The sequence below is a fragment of the Panthera leo genome, chromosome D1, assembly GCF_018350215.1.
Source record: "Panthera leo isolate Ple1 chromosome D1, P.leo_Ple1_pat1.1, whole genome shotgun sequence".
Classification (NCBI taxonomy): domain Eukaryota; kingdom Metazoa; phylum Chordata; class Mammalia; order Carnivora; family Felidae; genus Panthera; species Panthera leo.
The window spans coordinates 68,312,886-68,336,511 of record NC_056688.1 but is presented as its reverse complement, the minus strand read 5'-3'; the positions used below and the strand labels follow the sequence as shown (position 1 = coordinate 68,336,511).

The 23,626-nt window shown below is 35.4% G+C and overlaps 1 protein-coding gene across 2 annotated transcripts in view; it reads right to left on the bottom strand.

The window, feature by feature from the left end:
* USP47 (ubiquitin specific peptidase 47) overlaps positions 1-23,626 on the bottom strand; it is a 106,340-nt gene that overhangs the window by 56,713 nt on the left and 26,001 nt on the right. Inside the window, exons 2-5 of one of the 2 annotated variants that reach the window (XM_042906974.1) lie at positions 15,328-15,387; positions 9,400-9,603; positions 6,034-6,147; positions 4,430-4,568 (exon numbers count right to left, since the gene is read on the bottom strand). In XM_042906974.1, coding sequence (XP_042762908.1) covers positions 4,430-4,568; positions 6,034-6,147; positions 9,400-9,603; positions 15,328-15,387 — 517 coding nt within the window. The remainder of the gene's footprint in view (positions 1-4,429; positions 4,569-6,033; positions 6,148-9,399; positions 9,604-15,327; positions 15,388-23,626) is intronic. The other variant, XM_042906975.1, reaches the window with a different exon arrangement.

The window sequence follows — 23,626 nt, the reverse complement described above, 5'->3', positions numbered from 1 at the left end:
TTAATGATCACACACCCAAAATAGGAAAACTGAACTGAACCAGCTATCTCTTGCTATCAGGCCCTATAAACCAATTCATGCCAAGAATTAATAACATAGGAGATAAATTCATTATATAAAAACTCGGAGTGACTTCCTCTATTTTAACAAGTCCATGAAGTATGAGATTCTATACATCAGCACACTCTGCAAGAGTAACTATAAAGTAAAAAGAGAAGTCAAAAGTAGGGAAGAATAGAGAGAGGGAGGGGGGAAGGGAGGAGGGAAGAAAGGAGAAGCATATAGGAACTTAAAATTTAAGTGAATGATTAGAATTACTCAGCTTCATAAATCTGATTGGACATGGCTACCACTGTTGGAACATTTTTGGAATGTCTCTTTTGAAGTAGACTTCAGGCCCAGTTTATGAGATATACATACACAAAAAAAATCAGTCTCATCATTTTAGTTTGCCTCATTATGTGAGGAGAATGTGGTAAATACTTTGCTTAATAATTAAGCTTATTCACTCCCACTTAATACTAAATGACTTGGGTGTTTCAAAAAAACAAAAAACCTTCAATCTTTTCTCAGTAGATGCTGAAGGTGTTCACTGAAGCCTTTTAAAACACTTTTTCAGCTTCCCAATTATCAAAATGTCTTGAGAAATGGTAGGCTTTGTGGATAACTATATTGCCAAAAATGATGAAAGGACAAACAAATATTCATGCTAAGCCTTGGTCAATTGTGGAAAAGAGGAATAGACTCCACATTATCTGCATGGTTCTAAGAAGATATCGAGTAGCTACTCTGGACTACGGTTCAAGTTTTGATTTCTAATGCCTTTCATATTAAAAATACTGTGTTTATGTATTCTATTCTACATTGTTACAGAATTATAAACTGCTTCAATTCCTAACCACCCCCCACCTGAGTTGTTCTCATAGCAGCCTGTCTTTAATCCATATCAGAGGCTTCAGCTCACTGTCCAGTAATGACCTATTTGCTTGTATGTCTTCCCCATCAGACTGTGAAGGGAGGGATCAAATCTGATTTATCTCTTTATCCTACTACTTAACACAGAAGCAGGTGAACTTAAGGGGAAAGTGCATATGACTTAGAAATAACACAAGTCTATAGGATATGTGGCCTGATTATTCACAATGAAGCATATTTCATTCTCAGTTATTATAAACAGATTCTTCCCCGCAAACAACAGTGCTTTGACCATGAGACCAGGTTGTTCTACTTTTCCCGGCTGAGGTTGCCTGGAATTTCCCTTCTTTTCCATCTCCTTCCCCCAATCCCTCAACAGTGAAGATGACTACTACTACGGTCCTTTGCGTACCTATAGACCAATCATGTATCATTTATATGTGACCTTGTTTCCCTTCCCTGGGCTTAAAAAAGGGGTGGTAGGAGAAGAGGGTTTAAAGGAAGGAGTAACAGCACTTAATTATTGCCATCACTCTTTATTTTGTCATTAGCAATAAAAATCATATAGAAAAACCTATGGTCCTTTGTACCTGATTTAGCACCATATTTTGCAAAGAATGCAGTGTCTCACATAAAGGCACTATTTTCCAAAACTATGAAGATTTCAGTGATACTAATAAAAGTGCTACTGAATAACAGAAATCTTGTCATTAAGCATGTCTAAATCAACAAACTTAAATGACAACTGTTACCACGTGGGTCCTATATCTGAAATAGCTGTGAATCAATACTGTAAGTGTGAGCTAGTAAGGGAAAAGATGAAAACATGCCATTCTGTGAGGGGCACATGCAGAAAAAAATCCTGAACAGAACCGGCAGGTAACAAGGTAGGCATCAAATAGGCCAAATGAAGTAGGATGTAACAGGCCAACTCCTGGAGCTGATAAAATAATTCTTAAAGAAACCGGCCAAGGACAGTTATCATGGATTCAGATAATGGAAGCACCCTAGTTACAAAGTTTCTAATCATCTGCAAGTCCTCATTAGCCTTCAATCCACTCCTTGCCCCTTAATGTTCATACACACAATACCCCATCCCTGTCCACCCCTACCACCTCCTGTCAAAAACAGTGGCTGGCTACGGGAAAGTTGGTAGGCAGGGGAGACAGGAAAGAATACACCAAATCTCCAAACCTCTTGCATTATGGAGAAATGTGTTCCTAGAGTCCTGAGTCAAAATCATGACAGCATCTTCCAATAAAAACATTTGGTACGTGGTACCAAGATTTACAATAATTTAAGGAAAATGAAATTTCAGTAACAAAATTATTTTTGAACCACAACTCCTTTAGATGCTTATAGACTATTTTAATTCAGAAAGGCAGTACCCCTAGAACACTAGAGGGAAAATGTAAAGGTAGGGAAAAGGAAGGGAGTAGAGGTATGTGAGAAACAATAATTGGAAATGAACGCTACCATTACATGACAGTGTAGATTAAAGGCCTCTAAATTTTTTTATATTAAATTTCAACATAGTAATTCAATTTCTGAGAATTTACCCTAAGGGAATAATCAGAGATAAAAATAAAAACTTACGTACAAAAATGTTCATAATAACATCAGTAATAACTAGACAGCTTAAATATCTAAACTATACAATGGAATACTGTTTTTAAATGCTTATCATATAGTATTAAGGAAAAAATACATACAAATCAAAAAATGCTCGTAACCTGATACCCCCATTTGCAACAGAAATAAGCAAAATCACTATAAGTAGTTTCTGCTAGTAGTACTGTGATTTTCACTTTCTTCATTTTAAAGTATGACAATGAACATGTATTACACCTGCACAATCAAAGAAAGAACTTTTTTTTTAACGTATAAGTTACTCTGTAGGAATTTATGGGCATCATAGAGCCGTAGAATATATAGCACAAGGCAGGAGTTCTGTAAATACTCCTATTAAAGGACTAAGTTGGTTGTGAGAATACAAAGCAAATATTCCAAGAATCCTAATTTGTTAAATCTGGAACTTTCTCAAAGTATTCCAACTATCTCAGAATAATCTAGGGTGCTTATTTAAAACAAAATGCAATTTATCCAACCAGTATTCTGGGGAGTAATGCCTTGGAACCTACATTTTTAACAAGTATCCCCAAATGATTTTTAAAGAAATAAAAATCTGAAAATCACTACTCTAGACAGTGTAATGATAAACAGCTTTATTACCTCCAATTATCTGAAACAGAAGATAATTTTGCATTCTTTTATTCCTGGTACATGATTGCAAAAAGTTCTATGGATACAAATGATCCTAAACACCAAATACAACCATCTTTTACTGGTATTTCCAGAAAAAATACACGATTAAGCCTGTACAAATGATCAGCTATAAGGAAATTATTCTACATTTTAATTACAAAATATAGTAAAATAGAAGATTACAGATCACATTAGAACAAAATTTGCAATGTAATACTATAATTTAATTCTTATACTATGTATTTCATATATTTAAAATCATCTCTGTTTTGAAGTTCTTTTTTTTTTTTTTTTTTAATTTTATTTATTTTTGAGACAGAGAGAGACAGAGCATGAGCAGGGGGAGGGGCAGAGAGAGAAAGGGAGACACAGAATCTGAAGCAGGCTCCAGGCTCTGAGCTGTCAGCACAGAGCCTGATGCGGAACTCAAACTCACAGACTGTGAGATCATGACCTGAGCTGAAGTCGGACGTTTAACCAACTGAGCCACCCAGGCGCCCCTGTTTTGAAGTTTTAAGAGTAAAAGTTCTGAAGTCACACCTAGCATTACCAGCTGTGCAATCAAAGACTTCTTGGAAGCCCAGTTTCCATTTCTTTTAACATAAATAATACTATCTATTGCAAAGGTTTGTTGTAGGATAAAATGTTATGTAAAAGCACCCAGATTATATTTAGGCAATTAACCAATCTTATATATACTGAGAAAACTGAAAAAATTCAAAAATCTTTATAATGTTCAGAAAAGAGTTAACAGGAATTTTAAAATTACATGATTAATTTCAAACATACAATTTGATTAAACTAAAAGGTGACACAGTAGGTCTAATAAAATAAGCGTAGCCCATCTGCTTCAAAACAGAAGTATCCCCCATAGTCTACTCTGATCCAAAAGGATATAACGGAAACATTCCTTTCCAAAGAAAGTCAGCTTCAGAATTTAAGATAAAATTCAAAATAGAAAACTATCAAAAAGAAAAGTCTTCCTTCAAAATACAACATTCAATATTTTTTACTTTATTACTAAAGAGTGGCAATAACAATATAGTAAAACCAACATGAAGTTGAGAGAAAAGGAAACCACATATGGCTCTAATTTTATCTATGCTACCTAGTAACCTTGCTTTGGGTCTCAGTTCTCTAATTCATAAAATGAGAGGATTAGGCTTGAGATCTCCAAGATTACTCTGGGTCTAACACAGTATGATTTTATGAAAATACAACCACCCTCACCATAATTAAAAAATCTTACCAGTTTCTGATTTATTCAAGATAGATGAATAGGAGTAGTTTTGGCTGACATAATCACTGGTAGGGCCCACAGAACCTTCTCTTGGAAGTGGACCTATAAATCGGTCATGGACACTATCATCCCCGGCACTGGAATCCTCCTGAAATGCAGCACAACCAATATTTACTGAGTGGCACATGTTGCTCAAACAATGGGGGAAAAAAAAACAAACAAAAACCACACTAATTGCTGAGGCAATGAAAAAACATGAGGCCTTACAGTTACCACCAAGACATTCAAAGGAATGTTACACCCTCACCATTTCCTACAGGAAGGCTCAAAAGACACCCAGTGTAAAACATTTTGGAGAGATGCTCTGGTCTCCTTTCAAAGTTCTTACTTTTGTAACTTTCCTAATTCTTTTTCAAATTTTGTTTATGAGAGAAGGATAAAGTTCCACTGTGAACTCTTTTGATGACAAGAGTGTATCATTCATTTTTACATCATCCTTGCCAAGTAGACCTGGCAGATAGGGCATACTTAAAAAGTGTTGGATAAAATGGATCGTTTCCTACTGTCTCCAGTAAGAAACTTCCTATTAATGAGAAAGATGTGAAAAAGGATTCAGGGATATATACTTAGCATAAGCAATTAAGACGGAGCTGAAGAGTAATTACTATGCATTTTAAAACATGAATTCCCAAACTGTGGATCTAGAGCTCCCTAAATTAATAGCTAATTTATATTTCAATGTCATTCAGACAAATCAAAATCTTCTCGAGAGATCATAAAAGTAACTGATGGGATAGAGCATATTCTAGTATTGCTTCAGTATGGATGCTCTGTTTAACTACTGTCTACTGTCCAGACAGGTATTCTAATTCACAATAGACTTCTACATGAAAAGCATCAAAGAGAACTTTTCTTGAGTGAAGTTTCATTGAAGAGAAGTGTTCTAAAAAAAGTCCATAAACTCTGTGAGCCTTACTTTCCTGAGTCAGTAAAACAACAAGGTAAATCAGACCAGGTTTTCTCAATTTTTTTTAGGAATGCCCCTCAAATTGGGAGTTACTGGATTAGATGACCTCTAAGACCACCGGACCAGACAGGAAAGGCAAATACTAAAAGAAAAGAAATAAAGCACCTAACTTACAAACTAGCTATTCCAAAAAGAAGGGGGGAGAGTGATAGCAAAAATGTCAGAGTAGAGAATTCTGTGGGTCTGTCCCTACCCCAAAATACAGAAAAATCTAGGCTTAACTGCCAAGGACTTACAGCAACTATGCAAATACTTAACCAAAGGAAAGGCCACTGAAACAGAGGAGAAGATCTCTGTGGTATTCTATTTTATCCTAGATCCACCCCAACCCTGTCATGGTGGTAGCCTTGAAGATGGCAACCTCTGTTCCCAGTGCAGCAACGGACTATATACACACACAACAGTGCTTTGGACGTCCACTGTTACCCTATTAACATATACACTTATAACAAACCAACATAAAATAGACAAATAATTTATTATATATAAATTACAAATCATATCTCTTCTCCTTCCTTTGGAATCCTGCTTCTCAACAGTGACAGTCCACAAAAAATACAAATATGGGGCTTTCTAAATAGTTTACCAGCAATATTTGAGGCTGTTCACCATCTTTATCTGTCAAATGCAGAAAGTTCTTCTTTCCTGGCTCAAAATTAGCATCAAGAAGAGACTTGTCACTGGTATGGTCCAGTGGAGCCTATGGGCATAAAATAAAATATCTCAGATTATGAGGAACATTAATTATAATAAAATAAAACAAGTAATATGTAAATGAACACATCCACAATCCTTGTGCTCAAACACTATTTTTTAAAGTGAAGATTCTGGTAAATTCTGTTAATCTAGATTTGGAATTAACTCATTTTCTCATATATTAGGATGGCTAAGCCCAGTGACAGTACATATACTGACAGGTATCCCAGATGTTCACATTTCCCAACATTTAAAAAAACTGGAGAGAAAAAAGGTAAGGTTAAGAAGTAATATTAAGTATTGTGCAAAAAAAATAATTATAAACATCTGTGTTTCTATGTTCTCTAAAAAGTCTGCAATATAGTATGTAACACATTTTTATGAAGACTCGCTAAAGATAATTTTATATAATAACTGTAAAAACATGTTTTGATATATGAATATGAGAATTCCCAGATAAGCAACACACTAAGCAACCTAACCAAAATAATTATGTAATATACCAACATGGGCACTTTCAGAAAGACTCCTTAAGGAACAACCTGTCCTGGTAAATGATAACCTATTTCAAGTTCACTGCCAGGATCCAGAGGATTCCAGGAGGACAGAAGTGATTACTCTTTTGAAAATTAAACATCTAAGATCTGTAATCTTTACCTAACTCTTTTATCTGATAGGGCAATTTCATTCTGATACACTCTGGTTGGTGGACGACAGATGGAGCTCTGTGTGCTCCAAGTCTACAGTAGGGACTCACCCACACACTAGTCCATTGTTGAGAAAAATAAGAGATGAAATGAACACCCCATTCTTTTTGTTTTAAAGCTATTTTGTTATATTAAAAGATGTTTTTAATGTTTCCATGACATGAGGAATGCCTCCTTAGAAAAACTTATTTTATGGAAATGCGTTTCTTAGGAACTTACATTATATAAAAGTATAGGTATTAAGGATAAAAATACAAAACCTACCTATAAAAGATGCTGCCACTTGCTATATGTGTGACTCTGAGCAAGTTACCTCCATTTCCCCATGACTCGCTTCTTTACCTATAACATGAGGCTGTAATAGCACCTACCTCACAGAGTGGTTGTAAGGACTAAATGAGATTTTCTGTATAGAGCCTCATAACAGAATGATACTAAGCACATAGTAAGTTCAAAATAAGTGTTAAGTACATAAAATAACAAACTTATATGGTCTCTCTTAACAGGCTCACATCTAGAAATCCATGAGCAATATGGGACATAGAAAATCGGAAGCTAAGAGAAGCCACATGGAAGGAGGAAAGGTATGTTTGGGTCCTCTACGTTCTCTGATAAGAGATCAAGTAATATAGCTGGAATACACAGGAGGTTTTACCTCAACAAATCTGTGTGTATGAGGTGGTGAGTAGCTATGTGGGTTAGGTTTTCACATAAGTATACATAAGCAGGTGCAAAGAGTATGCTTTCAGAAATGTACAGTAAGCAAACAAAAATACAGAAGTCAAGTACTTGAAGTCAGTCATAGCCACACAAAGAGAAGAAGGTAATCCTGACATAGAGCTATTTAAACATAGTGCAGGTGCTAATTTAATTTTTTTTTTTTAATGTTTATTTATTTTTGAGACAGAGAGAGAGGTGGCAGGCTCCAGGCTCTGAGCTGTCAGGACAGAGCCCGATGCGGGGCTCAAACCCACAAACCGTGAGATCATGACCTGAGCCAAAGTCGGACGCTTAACCGACTGAGCCACCCAGGCGCCCCATGTAGGTGCTAATTTAACACACATTTTTAGAGTGCCTAGGGAGACTATGGAAGATGCAAAATTATTAATTACTATGAGGTCCCAGCCACTAAAACATACACATTCTACCACATGGAAAGATACAAATGAATAACAATAAAAAGAAGGCTCTGATAAGTGGTATAGCAGAAGAGGAAGTATAATCAGGGTATAAAGAGAAAGATTACTTATAAGGTGGCATGAGGAAACATCATGTAAGGTTTCTTAAAAGTGAAAGGTACATAAGACTTGGGGAGACACACATGATGGTATAGAACTATCCTTTAAAAAGAGGCAACGTTAGAAGTTACGTGGTGATATAACAGAGCATTCAGAGTTTCAGATTAAATATTACTTCTCTTTGTATATCTTGTTGGACTACCAATTTTACTGATCAATTTCAGAGGGAAAAGTTGGTTACTTTAAAACATTAGCTCTATATTTTAAAAATGCAAATAGATTATGGAATAGAAAGCAAAATACCATGGATTTTAAGGGCAAATCAAGCAACATCAAACATCTTTGATTCACCTATGGACCCAATTAAAACTCTGCTCTCTAAATATGACAGAGATAACACATTCAATTTCATTTCCCATCAGAGGTATTTCCCTAGAGAACTTAAGAATAGCAATCACACAGACAGAAAGAGGTGATGGAAGCAAAAACATGGAGATGGAAAAGCATGGAAATTTGTGTTAAGAAAACAAATTAGTTTACAAAGTCTTAAAGGACCCACTATAGCTTGTTTACAAGCTTGCTTAGCTTAGGGAACCTGAGTTTTAATTGGTGAGCAGTTATACCATTTCCAATATTATTCTGATAGTGCAGATAAGATCCAACTAAAATGGTCTCTCACATGCAAAAGTGATCAATGCCTCCTCTTTGCACTCAGAACAAACTTACAATAGATTACTTCAAACACGTTAGTGTAATTATTTGCCAATACATCTATTTCTACAACAGCACTGTGAGATCTCTAACGCAAAAGTCACGGTAACACCAAGCTTCTATCAGGTGCCTACCACTGTATATGGTACATAATCTCTGTTAACATGGGTGTATATCCTTCCTTTCCTTTTCCTTTATATATACATTTTTCTCTTCTTTTCCAAAAATTAGATAAAATACACATGATCCCATATCCTGCTTTTTTCACTTAAAAAAATGAATAATATTCCATGCAGTAAATGTTGGAAACTTTTTTATAGTTGACACAATATGACAGTCCTTTTACATGAATGAATTAAAAAACTGATGTCATTCTGCAAACTTTAGGACAAGCAAATGTTAAATCCAGAATGAAGGCAAAGGACGAAGAGGGATCCAATCATTGAGCTGCACATGGGCTCTTAAATTACTTATTATAGTTTTGCTTATGATATTAAAAAAGGTTCAGGATTTAATATACTCATTAATAACAATAACAATAATAATAATTACAGTATTATTAGCAGCTTAAGAGAACATGCTTTAAGTCTAGGGTTTTACCATATCAGCAGTATTGATTCCATTTCCCCACACTAAATCAAAGGTTCCATTTATGTAGCCTACTTTGTTGGCCACATCTTCAAAGAGCTTCCTGAGTGGAGTAGAAGCTGGCAAATTTAAAGTGATCCGTTCATTCACTGTCTTTGAATTAGTAGTATCTTGTATTATACATAAAACTCTAGGTTCTTCAGCAGCATTTTCTATCTGAAATTAAAACAAACAAACATTGTTTATCTTTAAAGAAAAACAAAACAATTATAATTAGCCATATTTTCTATGATTAAATGTAAACATATCCCACAAAATATTATTTTCTCTAAGCTAGTATTACTGTTTTGTTATGTCTGAAATCCACTGTAATGGATATGTCAGACATATAAAGCACCTTATGTGTTTGTTTTGGAAAAACTAGGGTATATTTAAGAATCAACAGTCATTCTTGTGGATATTTGCTTTTGCCTTTTTAAGGCTGTAAATCAATGGTCAACAAGGTGTGAAGTCAGTATACTTGAGCAATTTTCATTTGAAAATAATAAAATATGATCCTTAAAAATGTGTCATTAGCACAGTTGAATCTAGCATTTCTGGGTTTCCTGAAGAAACAGAAAGGGAACTGTGTAGAAATAAGTGTGAATTGTCTAAAATTGGAAAATCCCTAACTAGGGGGCACAGGCAACCAGGCATCCTGATCTTTGTGTTACTGTATCTGTACACCAGATGTCCAAAAGCCCCATTTATTAACGTGTTGGGAACTGACAAGCTTATGTAAACAGATCAGCCAGCAGAGGCAGGTAAAGAAAAGCAAGGGGGGAAAACTTTTCAATTACCAATGTAGAAGGAAGTTAGGGTCACAAATTTTTCTTCCTGCTTTTGCATCCAGTACATAACTCAGTAATTATCAAGACAAAAAGTTTTCAAAGGAGACATTCTCCAAGGAGCTCTGCCCTCCCTCTCAAGCTGTTGAAGGACACTGCTTTTCTTTTTCTTTCCACAGGGGTAGTAGGCTGCATCAGATACTTTAGTGTAAGAAGTTCTTTCTCTCCTCCTATAATGCCAAACTCAGTGAATGGCACCATCATCTACCTGCTGCTGAAACTAGAGTTCTGAGCATCTTCCTCATCTCTTCCCTCTTCTTCACCTCACAAAATCACCAAACTTCCATCAATTCTACCTTGTGAATATCTCTTGAGCCATCCTCCTTTCTCTTTATTCCTGTCGGCAGCAATCAAAATCTTATACCAAGATTATGGCAATAGCTTCATGAGAGGTTTAACTTTTTCTAATCTTATCTTCCTTCAATCCAGAATAGTATTTTAACATGCAAATCTGATTATGCAAATCTCTTGCTTCCCCTCAAAATCAAGTGCAGCAGTCATTTAACTGGGGTAAGTCTCACCATCCCCATAACAGGCTTTACAGAAATATGAACTGTACAACCGGTTATGTATACAATCATTTATTTCTTTCCTTCTCTTTTACAACAATATCAACTCCAACCTTTTGTTACTTCTATGTTACCCATTTTTAAACAATAATTATTCAATTACTGAATAGTACTGAAGACAGGATAGCCACAAGGTTTATCTGTTTGTTTGGTGGAGCAATACAATTATAATTTGTTTCTGGTATATACAGTTTTGGGTTTGCAAGAGATTACTTAAATTAAGGTTAATCCAAGTAGTTTAGAAGAAAAATAAATTTCTATAAAATAAGTATAATGTTTAAAGTAGTCATCTATTTTAAATAGACTATTTTACACATTGGCTAGCATATTTAGGCAAATCAAAATATTTAATTATAAATAATAATTCATTTAAAAATGAAAAAAGGAAAATACATTTCTATAAAATACACAGGATAACAAAAAAGAGCATTAATAATATGATTCTCAGAAAGGGGGGAAAAAGCCTTCCTCTACAAACATAAGGTGTCATATTAACACATGTAATGATTGCTTCACACCTTTTAATCCCAAACTGAGGAACATAAAGTGGGCCTTTTTAAACTCTAGTTTACAGTAAAAGAATTAACAATTCAAAATAACTTTCAAATATAAAAGATCCACTTTCATAGTTTCAAACAATATACTTCAGAAGTAGATTCAAGTTTTCCAACTATAAAATACCATGGGGCCAGATTTTAAAACCTCAGACAGACTAGAATTGATGGTCCTAGAAGATGACCCTACCAAAGAATTCAGAAATCCAAAGTGTTAGCATAATAGTATACACAAGAATAACGCGGCAACATCATACGGCCAGACATTAGCTGTTCCTGCCTCTTCCCCCTAAATATGTGAGCATAAGGTATAGGCGCTCTCTTTCCACTCCACTCCTCCTCCCTTTCCACTAAAAAATGTGGAGAAATTATCCCCAAAGGAATCTCATCTGAAGACTAATGTACTACAGTAAACACATAATTTAATCTCATGTGTGCCTTTTATTCTTTTTAAGGACAATGGCTTTCTTTTCTGTGAACTGTATAAAAATAACTTTGCTCTTTTTTTTAATAGGAAGAGTATAAATAAAAAAGTAAAAATCGTCTGTAACCCCATAACACACAGATAACTATTAACATTTTGGAGTATATCCTTCCAAATAAATTTGCCCACATACACATGCACACTTAAAAACACATACACTGGGTTAGAATATGTATGCTGTTTTGTAATTTCTTTCTTTACTAATAAATGTATCATGTAATCTTTCCATGTCAAACTTTTTCTACTTATCATTTTTAACAGTTGATAGTATTTTATTACACGGATTAATAATAATTTGTTCTATCAGTTCTTTTTTACTCTTAGGTTAGACTTCATTACATTTTAGTAATAATTCTGTGATGAACATCTACATGTAACTGTGTGCTTTTCTATTTCCTTAAAATTCCTATAAGCAGAATTTCTGAGCTAACTACACCTTACTCTTGAATTCAATTCTATAATAAGTGAAACAAAAAAAGCTCTGCTATTCTTTAAGGCTCTAAGCTAGCCACTTAAAAATCTTATTACTTCAGGCTCTGCCTTCTGGCCTGTTATTTCTAATTTAATCTAACATATGGCTATCATCCATAGACTACATGTAAATTTTTCATAACACTATTGCCAACACTAATCACTCCCCTTACATCCCCCCAATCTGAGACCTGTAAGAAAAAAAAAAATCATTTCTCAATTCTCAGATATCATCAATAAAAGTGTAACAATAACTTTATAACAGTTTTTTAAGAAAAAAAAAAAACTCTACATTGTTATATTAAACATGCAGATTTCCAAAACATTTAAATGTAAAAAGGTGTATCTTGGAATTAGGAAAATAGGGTAGCTACCATTCTTGTTTTCTTTGGAGCTCTGCCCCTGATTGAGCCCATTTACACTCAAAGGAAAAAGCATTACCTTGAGGTAAATGAAAAATGGCTAGATTCTTTGCCACTCATTATCTTTTTCCTCTTCCCATGAATCTGAACTGGCCTTGTGACTATCTAGGACCAACAGAATGTGACAGAAGTGACACTGTGTGATTTAAGGCAGGACCTTAAAAAAAATTAGCAGCTTCTGCTTTTGCACCTCTTGGAACATCCCCTCTTATGAGTAACAACAACAACAACAACAACAACAACAACAACAACAACAAATCCCACTTACCCTGGGACCACAATGCTACAAGGAAGCCCTACAAAGAGAACACGTGGCCACATCAGAGGAGCACTGGGGTGCCTAATAACAGAGGAAAGCCTTCTTGGACATGCCATCCAAAGCCCAGCTAAATGCAGCCAAGTAATGATCCCAGATGATGCCACATAGACCAGAGAAACTGACCAGCTGAGCCCCAGATCCCATCCCACTGAATTGTGAATAAACTAGTTGTTGTTTTAAGCCACTAAGTTTTGCGGTAGGCTGTTCTACAGCCTTAGATGACAAAAATGCACTTAAACACATTGAAGCACAGCAAGCACTAGATGGAAAGGATGTAGTGATGGTGGTGTTGGCATACCAGAGCAGGGAAGGTATCCATGTAAACACTAAATGCAACATTAAGGTAAGGCATCTAAGGATACATCATAATTTAGGAAAGAGAGCACGGTTTTTGAGTTAAAAGAGTTTTATGATAAATAAGAGAAAACAAGTGCAAAGCTTTAGAAAAGCCTAAAGCATGTTCCACTTGGGAAAATATTTCATGGGTCTTAGGTGAGCTATGAGATGGGCACAAAGTTCTCTACACAGAAAATCTAGACAGTTAGAAAAAAGATACAAAGTATAAAATTAAAACCACTTATTTTATGGACAACTCATAGCAATATTAGACTAGTGAGAATAAGGGAAAAGTCCACAGCAGTTACATTACGACTGTGCATGCTAACAGAGTATTTGGTCTGTGCCCGTCTGTGCTCACTGCAGAAACAAAGCTGGATTTCCTAACATACTCTGAAGAAAGAATTATTGAAAAAACAAAGTAAAAAACAAATTTAAACCACACTCGTATTTTACAAAAGATAAATATTGGGATAAAAATACTGAAAACGTATTTTCTTCCAAAGATAAGCTCGCTGCTAGGGATATCCTGCAGAGGTCGACACAAGATTGTTCTGTCTGAGGGATCTCAGAGTCTGCCTGATAGCATGTTCACTTCTTAAATCAGGGCATCTCCTTTTCTTGGCATTCCTAATAGTTCTAAATTCAAATCTGAGTTCTCTGAAATTAACGCCATAATTTTTGTTTCATTAAAAAACACTTCCTAGGTGTTCCTTATTTTAAAAGCAAGGTGTATAATTGATAGCATATATTTGGAATGTATTAGCATGTAGAAAACAACGTAGTATCAAACAAAACTCAGTTTCCAAGATGCAGATTTTTCTAAGAAACAATTAATATAAAGAATTTTAAAACATTACAAAGGGACCTCTTGACCTCTAAAGTTAATAATCAACCCATTTTCTCTCAAGACTTTCTTCTTTTCAATGTTATTACAAAGAATAACATTATGGTTGTAAACTTACACACACACGAAGTCCATTCTCCCTACTTCTTGGTACAGGAGCTGCTATGAAATCAGGTATGAATCAGCTGCTATGAAATCCTTACAGGAGCTAAGAAATCAGGCCTTAGCACATTACCCTTCTGGGTACCCACAGTGAATACTGCCATAGATTAAAAAAAGAGAACTGAGGGAATGAATATTTTTGCTGACTGAAACTTATTAAATTTATCGGCCTCATTCAGATACGCATTTTTACTTTAACAAGTGACAATTACTGGGGCAATGATGGAAGGCCCTAACTCACATTTAAAAAACTGTATTTTTAAGATGCTCCATCCATTCCATTCTACGACCTTCCCCCATCCTATCCCCCCTGCCCCCACCCAGTAAACTCCAATGATATATGATCTTTTCCTAAATGGCCTCTTGCCACAGACCATTTAGAGATTAAAGGAAGCACGTTGAAGAAAAAAAATTTTAGAGCTAAAGGACCCAGGAAAAAATGAGGCATTAAGTAAAGGTTAGAATGGGATGCAACATCACAGCAAAGTTTAGGTTTATAATGCAGTCAGCCTGTTAGGAAGGTAATAGTTTTATTTAATTATTCAAGTAAGATTTCTGGGTTTTGACTCTGTAAGTTATTAAATGATTCAATGCAGCACTACTAATATTTCAGAAAATGAAATATATCTGCATAAAAAACAGACAACAACCATACCTGAAACTCAAAACAAAGGGCTCCATAGTTTTTAGGTTTTCCCCCTGACTCACATGTTAAAAACAAGGTGCATATTCATTTAAGGTGACTTTCTTCTTATTAAAATCAGGTTGAAATAACATAAGCCAAACGAACATAAAGCTTAAGACATGCCTTGTTATTAAATAAAAATACCAACATGCTGTTACTTGTTCTGCTGATTATCAGACTAAAGCAATTACATCAGCAGTCTACCTGTAAAAATTTCTTCTTCATTTCATCAAAGATATTTTGTCTGCATCTCCAAAACACATCCTATGGTATATAAGAACAAAATGAATTACAAATTATTTCCTTAAAATACAAAGGTAAGATAGTGAAATTACAACAATTAAGCTAAAGACATTTTTGCAATCAAATCTGTATTAGAGTATTATACCACCTAGGATTTTATTCATAATTTACATTTCTAATTTTTACTTTAGGGCTCAATTACTCTTGTAAGGTTACTGAAAACCTGTGCTATAGTGATAAAGATTAATATTAGCACAGAAAAAAACCAACCACATTAACAAAGAGTGGTAGCTCCAGAATTAAGTGTAAATCAAATGTTCTAAGCCACATAATATTTTTTTCAGTTTTACTGAAATATAATTAACATCCAACACTGTAATAATTTAAAGTATACAACATAAAGATCTGATATATGTATATATTGCAAAATGATTACTAAGTTTAGCTAACATTTGTTTCACACATTGTTTTCCTCTTAGTGGTGACAATTATAAGATCTACTCTCTTAGCAACTTTCAAACACAGTGCAGTATTGTTCACTATAGTCACCATGCTGTATGTAACATCCCCAATACTTACTTATCTTAGAACTGGAAGTGTGTGCATTTTGACCACCTTCACCTATTTTCTCTACCCTCTTCCTCTGGCAACCACCAATCTGCTTCCAGGAGTTCTATCGTTTAGATTCCACACATAAGTGAGATCAGACAGTATTTGTCTTTCTCTTCCTAAGTCACATAATATTTTGAGTCCATTAAAGAAACTTTACAGGGGAACCTAGAGATCCCTGATTTAGGTGGTTTATAAATTTGGATTTTTAACATGATAAATATTCTTAAAGTAAAGCTGCTTATCACTACCGCCTGTAGCTATTTTCTTTTAATATAAATCTTTTTCTTATTACGAGACAAGCTTATTTTTCCAATTAAGGAAACAGAAATATTCAAAAGAAAATAAAGATAACCTATAATCAGAGGAGATAATCTCCTGAAAAATCTTGGTTTTACACCATTTCACACTTTTTCTGTACAAATCTTGTTTTCCTCCACCTTCTTTAATTAATAAATAAAGGTGCTTTTTATTACAGTAACCTGGATACTATTCTACATCAATGAAAACATTTTACATTATTTGCTTTTACAATAGAAATGTATTTCTATTATTAATAGCAGTAAATAACATTTTTAACGAGCAACCCTAAAATAACCCCTATAGTGGTGCCTGGGTGGCTCAGTGGGTTAAGCATCCAGCTTCAGCTCAGGTCATGATCTTAGGGTCTGTGAGTTTGAGCCCTATATCAGGCTCTCTCCTGTCAGTGCAGAGCCCACTTTGTATCCTCTATCTCCCTCTTTCTCTGCCCCTCCCCACCCCACACTCATAAAAATAACATTTAAAAAAATAAATCAATGGGGGCGCCTGGGTGGCTCAGTCGGTTAAGAGGCCGACTTCGGCTCAGGTCATGATCTCGCGGTCCGTGAGTTCAAGCCCCGCGTCGGGCTCTGTGCTGACAGCTCGGAGCCCGGAGCCTGTTTCAGATTCTGTGTCTCCCTCTCTCTGACCCTCCCCCGTTCATGCTCTGTCTCTCTCTGTCTCAAAAACAAATGTTAAAAAAAAAAATAATTAAAAAAAAAATAAATCAATAAAATAACACCAATAGCAATTATTAACATTGTGATATACATCCTATCAGATCCCTCTCCATTCTATGCATATATTGTATAGACTGCTAATTATTAACCAAATAAGATCATTCTGTACACTATTATTTTAATTCTGTTCCTTGTCCCTCAATATTCAATTATCTTTCTGTGCCAAAACATGTAGTTTAAAACTACAGTGTTTCGGGGCGCCTGGGTGGCGCAGTCGGTTAAGCGTCCGACTTCAGCCAGGTCACGATCTCGCGGTCTGTGAGTTTGAGCCCCGCGTCAGGCTCTGGGCTGATGGCTCGGAGCCTGGAGCCTGCTTCCGATTCTGTGTCTCCCTCTCTCTCTGCCCCTCCCCCGTTCATGCTCTGTCTCTCTCTGTCCCAAAAATAAATAAAAAAAAACTTTGAAAAAAAAAAAAAATTTAAAACTACAGTGTTCCATTATATAGAAAACTATAATTTATTTAACTAATCTGCTATTAATGGGCATTTAGACACTTTCAAATTTTCACTACAGCTTTGCTTATGTATACACTATTCTTCCTAAAGATAACTGCCCAAAGAATTACTAGATCAAAGGTTAGGTACTAATTTTTAGGATTTTGAAACACGGTGCCAAAAGGCTCTCTCTTCCACAAATAAGAACTGTAACTATCTGTCAAACACTAGGTGTTGAGAAAATAGCAGGGAACAAAGCCCTTGTCCTCAGGGAGCTGCCATTTTACAGCAGGAACTCAACCGTAAACAAATCTAAGCAATCAGGTACCTGCCAACCTTAGAGTCTTTGCATTTCTGTCCATTCTACCTGGAATGCTCTTCCCTCGACATCCTTACTTCCTATGTGCAAATATAATTGTGGTGGCTTTAAAATATGTCCACAGATTCTTTGACATGTCTCCTAGCAAGAATAGGAGTCTAATTCCAGTCCCCTTAATTATGGGTCAGCCTTAGTGACTTCTTGTAATACACAACATGACTTTCAAGGCTGGGGTAGAAAGGGCAATACGGCTTCCACCTGGCTCTCTCTCTCTCAGATGGTTGCCCTTGGAACACAGCCACTATGCTGTGTGGGAGCCAAGTAGCCACATAGAAAGGTCATGTGTAGATGTTCTAGCCACAGCCCAAATGAGATCCCAGCTGGCAACCAGCATCAACCACCATACATGTGAACACCAGCATTCAGATGATTCCAGTCCTCAGCCTTTCAGCTGTCCCAGCTGATACCTAGCAAAGCATAAATGAGCTGTCCCAGCCAAGCCTTGCCTAAACTGCACACCCATGAGCAAAAGTCACTAAGTTTGGGGGCAGACTGTTATATAGCAAAAGAAAATCAGAATAGTCAATTTCTCAATCTTGTCTTTTTCTCATCTTCCTTTTATTTTTTCTGTTCATATTTTATTTTGAGGAAGAGAGAGAGAGAGAGAGCAGGGTAAAGGCAGACAGACAGGGTGAGAGAGAATCCCAAGCAGGCTCCATGCTGTCAGCACAGAGTCCACAAACCAGATCATGACCTGAGCCAAAATCAAGAGTCTGACTGACACTTAACCGACTAAGCCACCCAAGCGCTCCTTTCTCATTATCCTTTTAAAATTACAATTCTCTTGATAGTTGACATCTATCTCCCTTCCTTGCTTCAGGCTTCCCCAGAGTACTTTTGACCATTTGATGTATTTGCATTATTTTACTTGTTCATTGTCTATCTCCAAGAAACTTCCACTATGAACCAAGATGACATAGTAGACTGGATTTACCTTCCCCATCTTAAACAACTAAAAACCTACACAAAATATATAGAGTCCAGTAATTTCCCTGAGTTTAATAGATGAGGTGGGAGTTCAAGGGCGCCAATCTGGCTAAAGTTTACAGAGCAGAATACTGAAGAAAAGAAAGCTGTGGAAACAGCAAGCTCCAGAGATCTGTAGAATGGTCCTCCATGAGTATTCAGCCATACTCATCAGCATATGCATGTGGAGAAATAGCTGAGGCAGGGGAACAAACCACAGTAAAGTATCCCTGGAGCTCATTTCAGTTCCCACCAGGCAAAATGAAAAAAATATAATACACAAGGCATCAGATAAGAGTACTCAGAAGAATATTGTCTCAGTAGTGGGACCAAATTAGGTTCAGACTTAGGCTTAAAAGCAAGCCTTAAAAATATCAAACTGTTAACAAGTAAATTAACTGCATTCAAAAACAAAGCTCAAAAACATTTATGGGAATAAAAAATACTCAGCACCCATCAAGGAATAATTCACAATGTCTGACATGCAATCAAACATAAATAGGCATGTAAAGAAGCAGGAAACTATGACTCATAATAAGAAAAACCAACCCAGAAACGATACATAGGATAGAATTAGGAGACAAGGGTGTAAAAAGTTTATAATTGTATTCTATATTTCAAGAAGGGAGACTGGCTAGCTCAGTCTGGTAGAGCATGCGACCCTTGATCGCAGGTTGTGAGTTCAAGCCCCACACTGGGGTGTACAGATTACTTAAAATCTTCAATCAATCAATCAATCAATAAATAGATGAGTATGTTAAGAAAAAACATGGAAGATATAAAAAAGATCCAATTCAAATTTCTAGGGATGAAAAGTACAATATCTGAAATGAAATATATAATGGGTAGGATTAACAGATTAGGTACTATTGAATAAAAGATTAATAAACTTGAAGACATAACAATAGAAACTATCAAAAATAGGTCATATTTCATCCTTTTCATGGTTGCATACGTGTGTATACCCACATACACACACACACACACACCCCACATCTTCCTTATCAGTTGACCTACTGACAGATACTTAGGTTGCTTCTATACCTTGGTTATTGTAAATAATACTGCAATAATCATAAGGGTGCACAAGGCACCCAGGAGGCTCAGTCAGCTGAACGTCTGACTTGAGCTTAGGTCATGATCTCACAGTTTATGGGTTCGGGCCCCACATCGGGCTTTGCACTGGCAGTGCAGAGCCTGCTTCGGATTCTCTCTCTCCTTCTCTCTCTGCCTCTCCCCCGCTTGCACTCACTCTCAAACATAAAAACATTTTTAAAAAATGTTTTGTTTTTTAATCATAGGAGTGCACATATCTTTTCAAATTAGTGTTTTTATTTTCTTTGGATAAATAAAGATGATACCGGGGGTGCCCGGGTGGCTCAGTCGGTTGAGCGTCTGACTTCGGCTCAGGCCATGATCTCACAGTCCATGAGTTCGAGCCCCATGTCAGGCTCTGTGCTGACAGCTCAGAGCCTGGAGATTCTGTGTCTCCCTCTCTCCCTGCCCCTCCCCTGCTCATGCTCTATCTCTGTCTCAAAAATAAATAAAAACATTATAAAAAATAAATAAATAAATAAATAAATAAATAAATAAATAAAAATGATACCATGCCATCTGAGACAACATGCATAAACCTAGAGGCTATGATGCTAAATGAAATAAGTCAGACTAAGAAAGACAAAGTGGAATCTTATAAAAATAAAAATAAATAGGCAAAAAGCAGAATCAGACCTAAAAATACAGAGAACAAACTGATGGTTGCCAGAGGACAGGAGGTGGGAGAGTGGGCAAAATGGGTGAAGGGGAGTTGGAGATATAGGTTCCCAGTTATGGAATGAGTAAATCATGAAAATCAAAGCACAGCATAAGGAATACAATGACATCGTATTAGCAGATGCTAAGCTACATTTAAGGTGATAAGGCATAATGTATAAATTTGTCAAAATCACTATGTTGTACACCTGAAACTAATGTAACACTGTGTGTCAACTATACTCAAATTAGGGGGAAAAAAGACACAGGAAAAAATAACATACACACAAACGAACAAACAACAGAAAGTGGAACAGGAACCATAAAGGCCAGAGGAAGCTGAACAGTATTTTTTTCTGGTACTTACAGAAAATAACTGTTAACTCAGAAGCCTAAAACAAACAAATGAAAAAATGTCCTTTAGAAATGACCCAGAAATTGCCTTAGTAATCAATCAGAATTCAAGACATTCTTAGATAAAGGAAAACTAAAAGAATCTGTCTCCAGTAAAACTACTCTGAAGAAATGGATAAAGGAATTTCTCTAAACAAAAAGGAAACGATCAAAGAAAGAACCTTAGAACATCAGGAAGGAAGGAAGGAAGGAAGGAAGGAAGGAAGGAAGGAAGGAAGGCAGGCAATATGATAAAGAAGGTTAAATACAATACACTTTCATTCTCATGAGTTTTTATTAAATGTTTGACAATTGACATAAAAATGACGTAAAAATGAAAAGACTACTTCATATGGTTATAAATGTATAGAGGAAATATCTGACACAATTATATTATAAACAAAGAATGGTAAAGGGACATAAAGGAGTAATGATTCTGCATTTCAACTGATAAGTTGGTATATATAAGATAATACCCAGAGGAATCAAGAGAACACAACACACATCCATACGAATATGCCCAACTGATTTCTGTCTAGATACAACAACTCAATGAAGGAATGAGTTTTTTCAACAAATGGTGCTGGAACTGGACATTAATATGCAGAAAAATAATAATCCTTAACCTAAGTACCTCACCATATACAAAAATTAACTGAACATGGATAATAAACTTAAATGAAAAATATAAAACTATAAAACTTTTAAGGGAAAAAAAAAAAAAAAACAACAGGAGAAAATCTTCCAGGCTAATAAGACTAGGCAGAGTTCTCAGATGACATCAAAAGCATGGTCTATAAAAGGAAAAATTGATAAATTTCATCAAAATTGAAAAAGTTTATTTTATAAAAACCCTGTAAGGATGAAAAGACAAGCTACAGACTGAGAAGAAATATTTCAAACCACATAATCGACCAGAACTAATATCTACCCAGAATTCTAAACACCTGACAAAAAAAATCTAATTAGAACCTAAGCAAAAACATAAAACATTTCAACACAAGGCATAAACAGATGACAAATACACACATGAAAAGATGGTCAATATCACTAGCCATTAGGGAAATGCAAATTAAAATCATATTGAGATTACCACACACCTATCAGAATGGCTAAAATTAAAATTAGTGACAGGGGCGCTGGGTGGCTCAGTCAGTTAAGCATTTGACTCTTGATTTTGGCTCAGGGCATGATCACAGGGTCTTGGGATCAAGCCCCACACTCAGCATGGAGCCTACTTGAGATTTTCTCTTTCTCTCTTTCTCTCTTTCTCTCTTTCTCTCTCTCTCTCTCTCTCTCCGTCCCTCCCGCTGACCTTCTTCCCTACTGTCTCAAAAATATAAAATAAATTTAAATAAATGTAAATAAATTTAAAAAAGAAAGCCAAAACTATAAATCCTTTATAAAAAGTAATATTATTTTTAAAATCCTTGGATAGGAAAGAAAATTTTTAAGTATATAAAAAAGAAAAAGACTGATTAAGATCAGTTCAATCATGGACTTCTTGATTTCAAAAAATTAAAAGGATGAAAAAAAAGCAACAAATTGGGAAAGGACATTTACAACAAATGTAACTAACAAAAGACTGGTATCCCAGAATAATAATAAATTCCATAAATCAATACACAAAGATAATTCAATAGAAAAATGGCCAAGACATGAACAGGAGATTCTCAGAAGCGAATGATTAGCTCACAAAGAAATTTTTGAATGCACAACATTATGAGTAAGCAAAAAAAAAACAAGCTACAAACCAAGAACTCTCACTCATGTTAGTGGGAATGTAAACTGATACAACCCTTCGAGAAAACAGTTTTGATATTACTTATAAATCTGAAAATATGTTTATCCTACAATCTATTAATCTCACCACCAGGAATATCTATCTATTATCTATCCATCCATCTTGCCATCCAGCCATCCATCATCTCCTAAAGGAACTCTTGCCCCAAGTAACAAGAGATGTGTACAGAAATGTTTACAGTACATTGCTCAGAATAGCACAAAACTATAAATATCCTAAGTGTGCTTCCATGATAAACTGTAGTATATTCATAGAACAGAAGACTATGTTACAGAGAAAATGAAGTGCTGTTATGTACATCAACATGAATGTATCTCAAAACAAAGTGGAAGAGCCAACTCATAGTAAAATATATGCCACAGACCAATAGACACAAAATAATTCCATTTACATAAAGCTCAAAAATATATAAACTAGCCATTTTATTGTTTACTGACACAGCATGTGGTGAAACAAAAACACACTTATCAAAAATTTAGAATGGTGGTAGAGGCAGGGACAGAACTGAGGAGGAGGGAGTTATAAGGATTTCAGTGGTACTGGTAATGTTTCATATCCTGAAAAAGACGCCCAAGTTATTATTCTTCTTTAAACTAAACTTAATATATTCATTTTTTTATATCCTATTCTTCATAATAAGATGATGTAAAAATGGGAACAAAACACAGATGACTAAGAGGTTAAATTAATGCACATCTTACTTATTTTTGATAGATTGATACATCAACAAATATGAAAAGTACAAAATATCTTGATTTCAGAAAAGCACACTTGACAAAAACATTGCTATGCATAAAATGATAAAAATGTGCCTTAACAATTATAACTTTTTTTTCCCAATGTTTATTTTCGAGAGAGAGAGAGAGAGAGAGAGAGAGAGAGA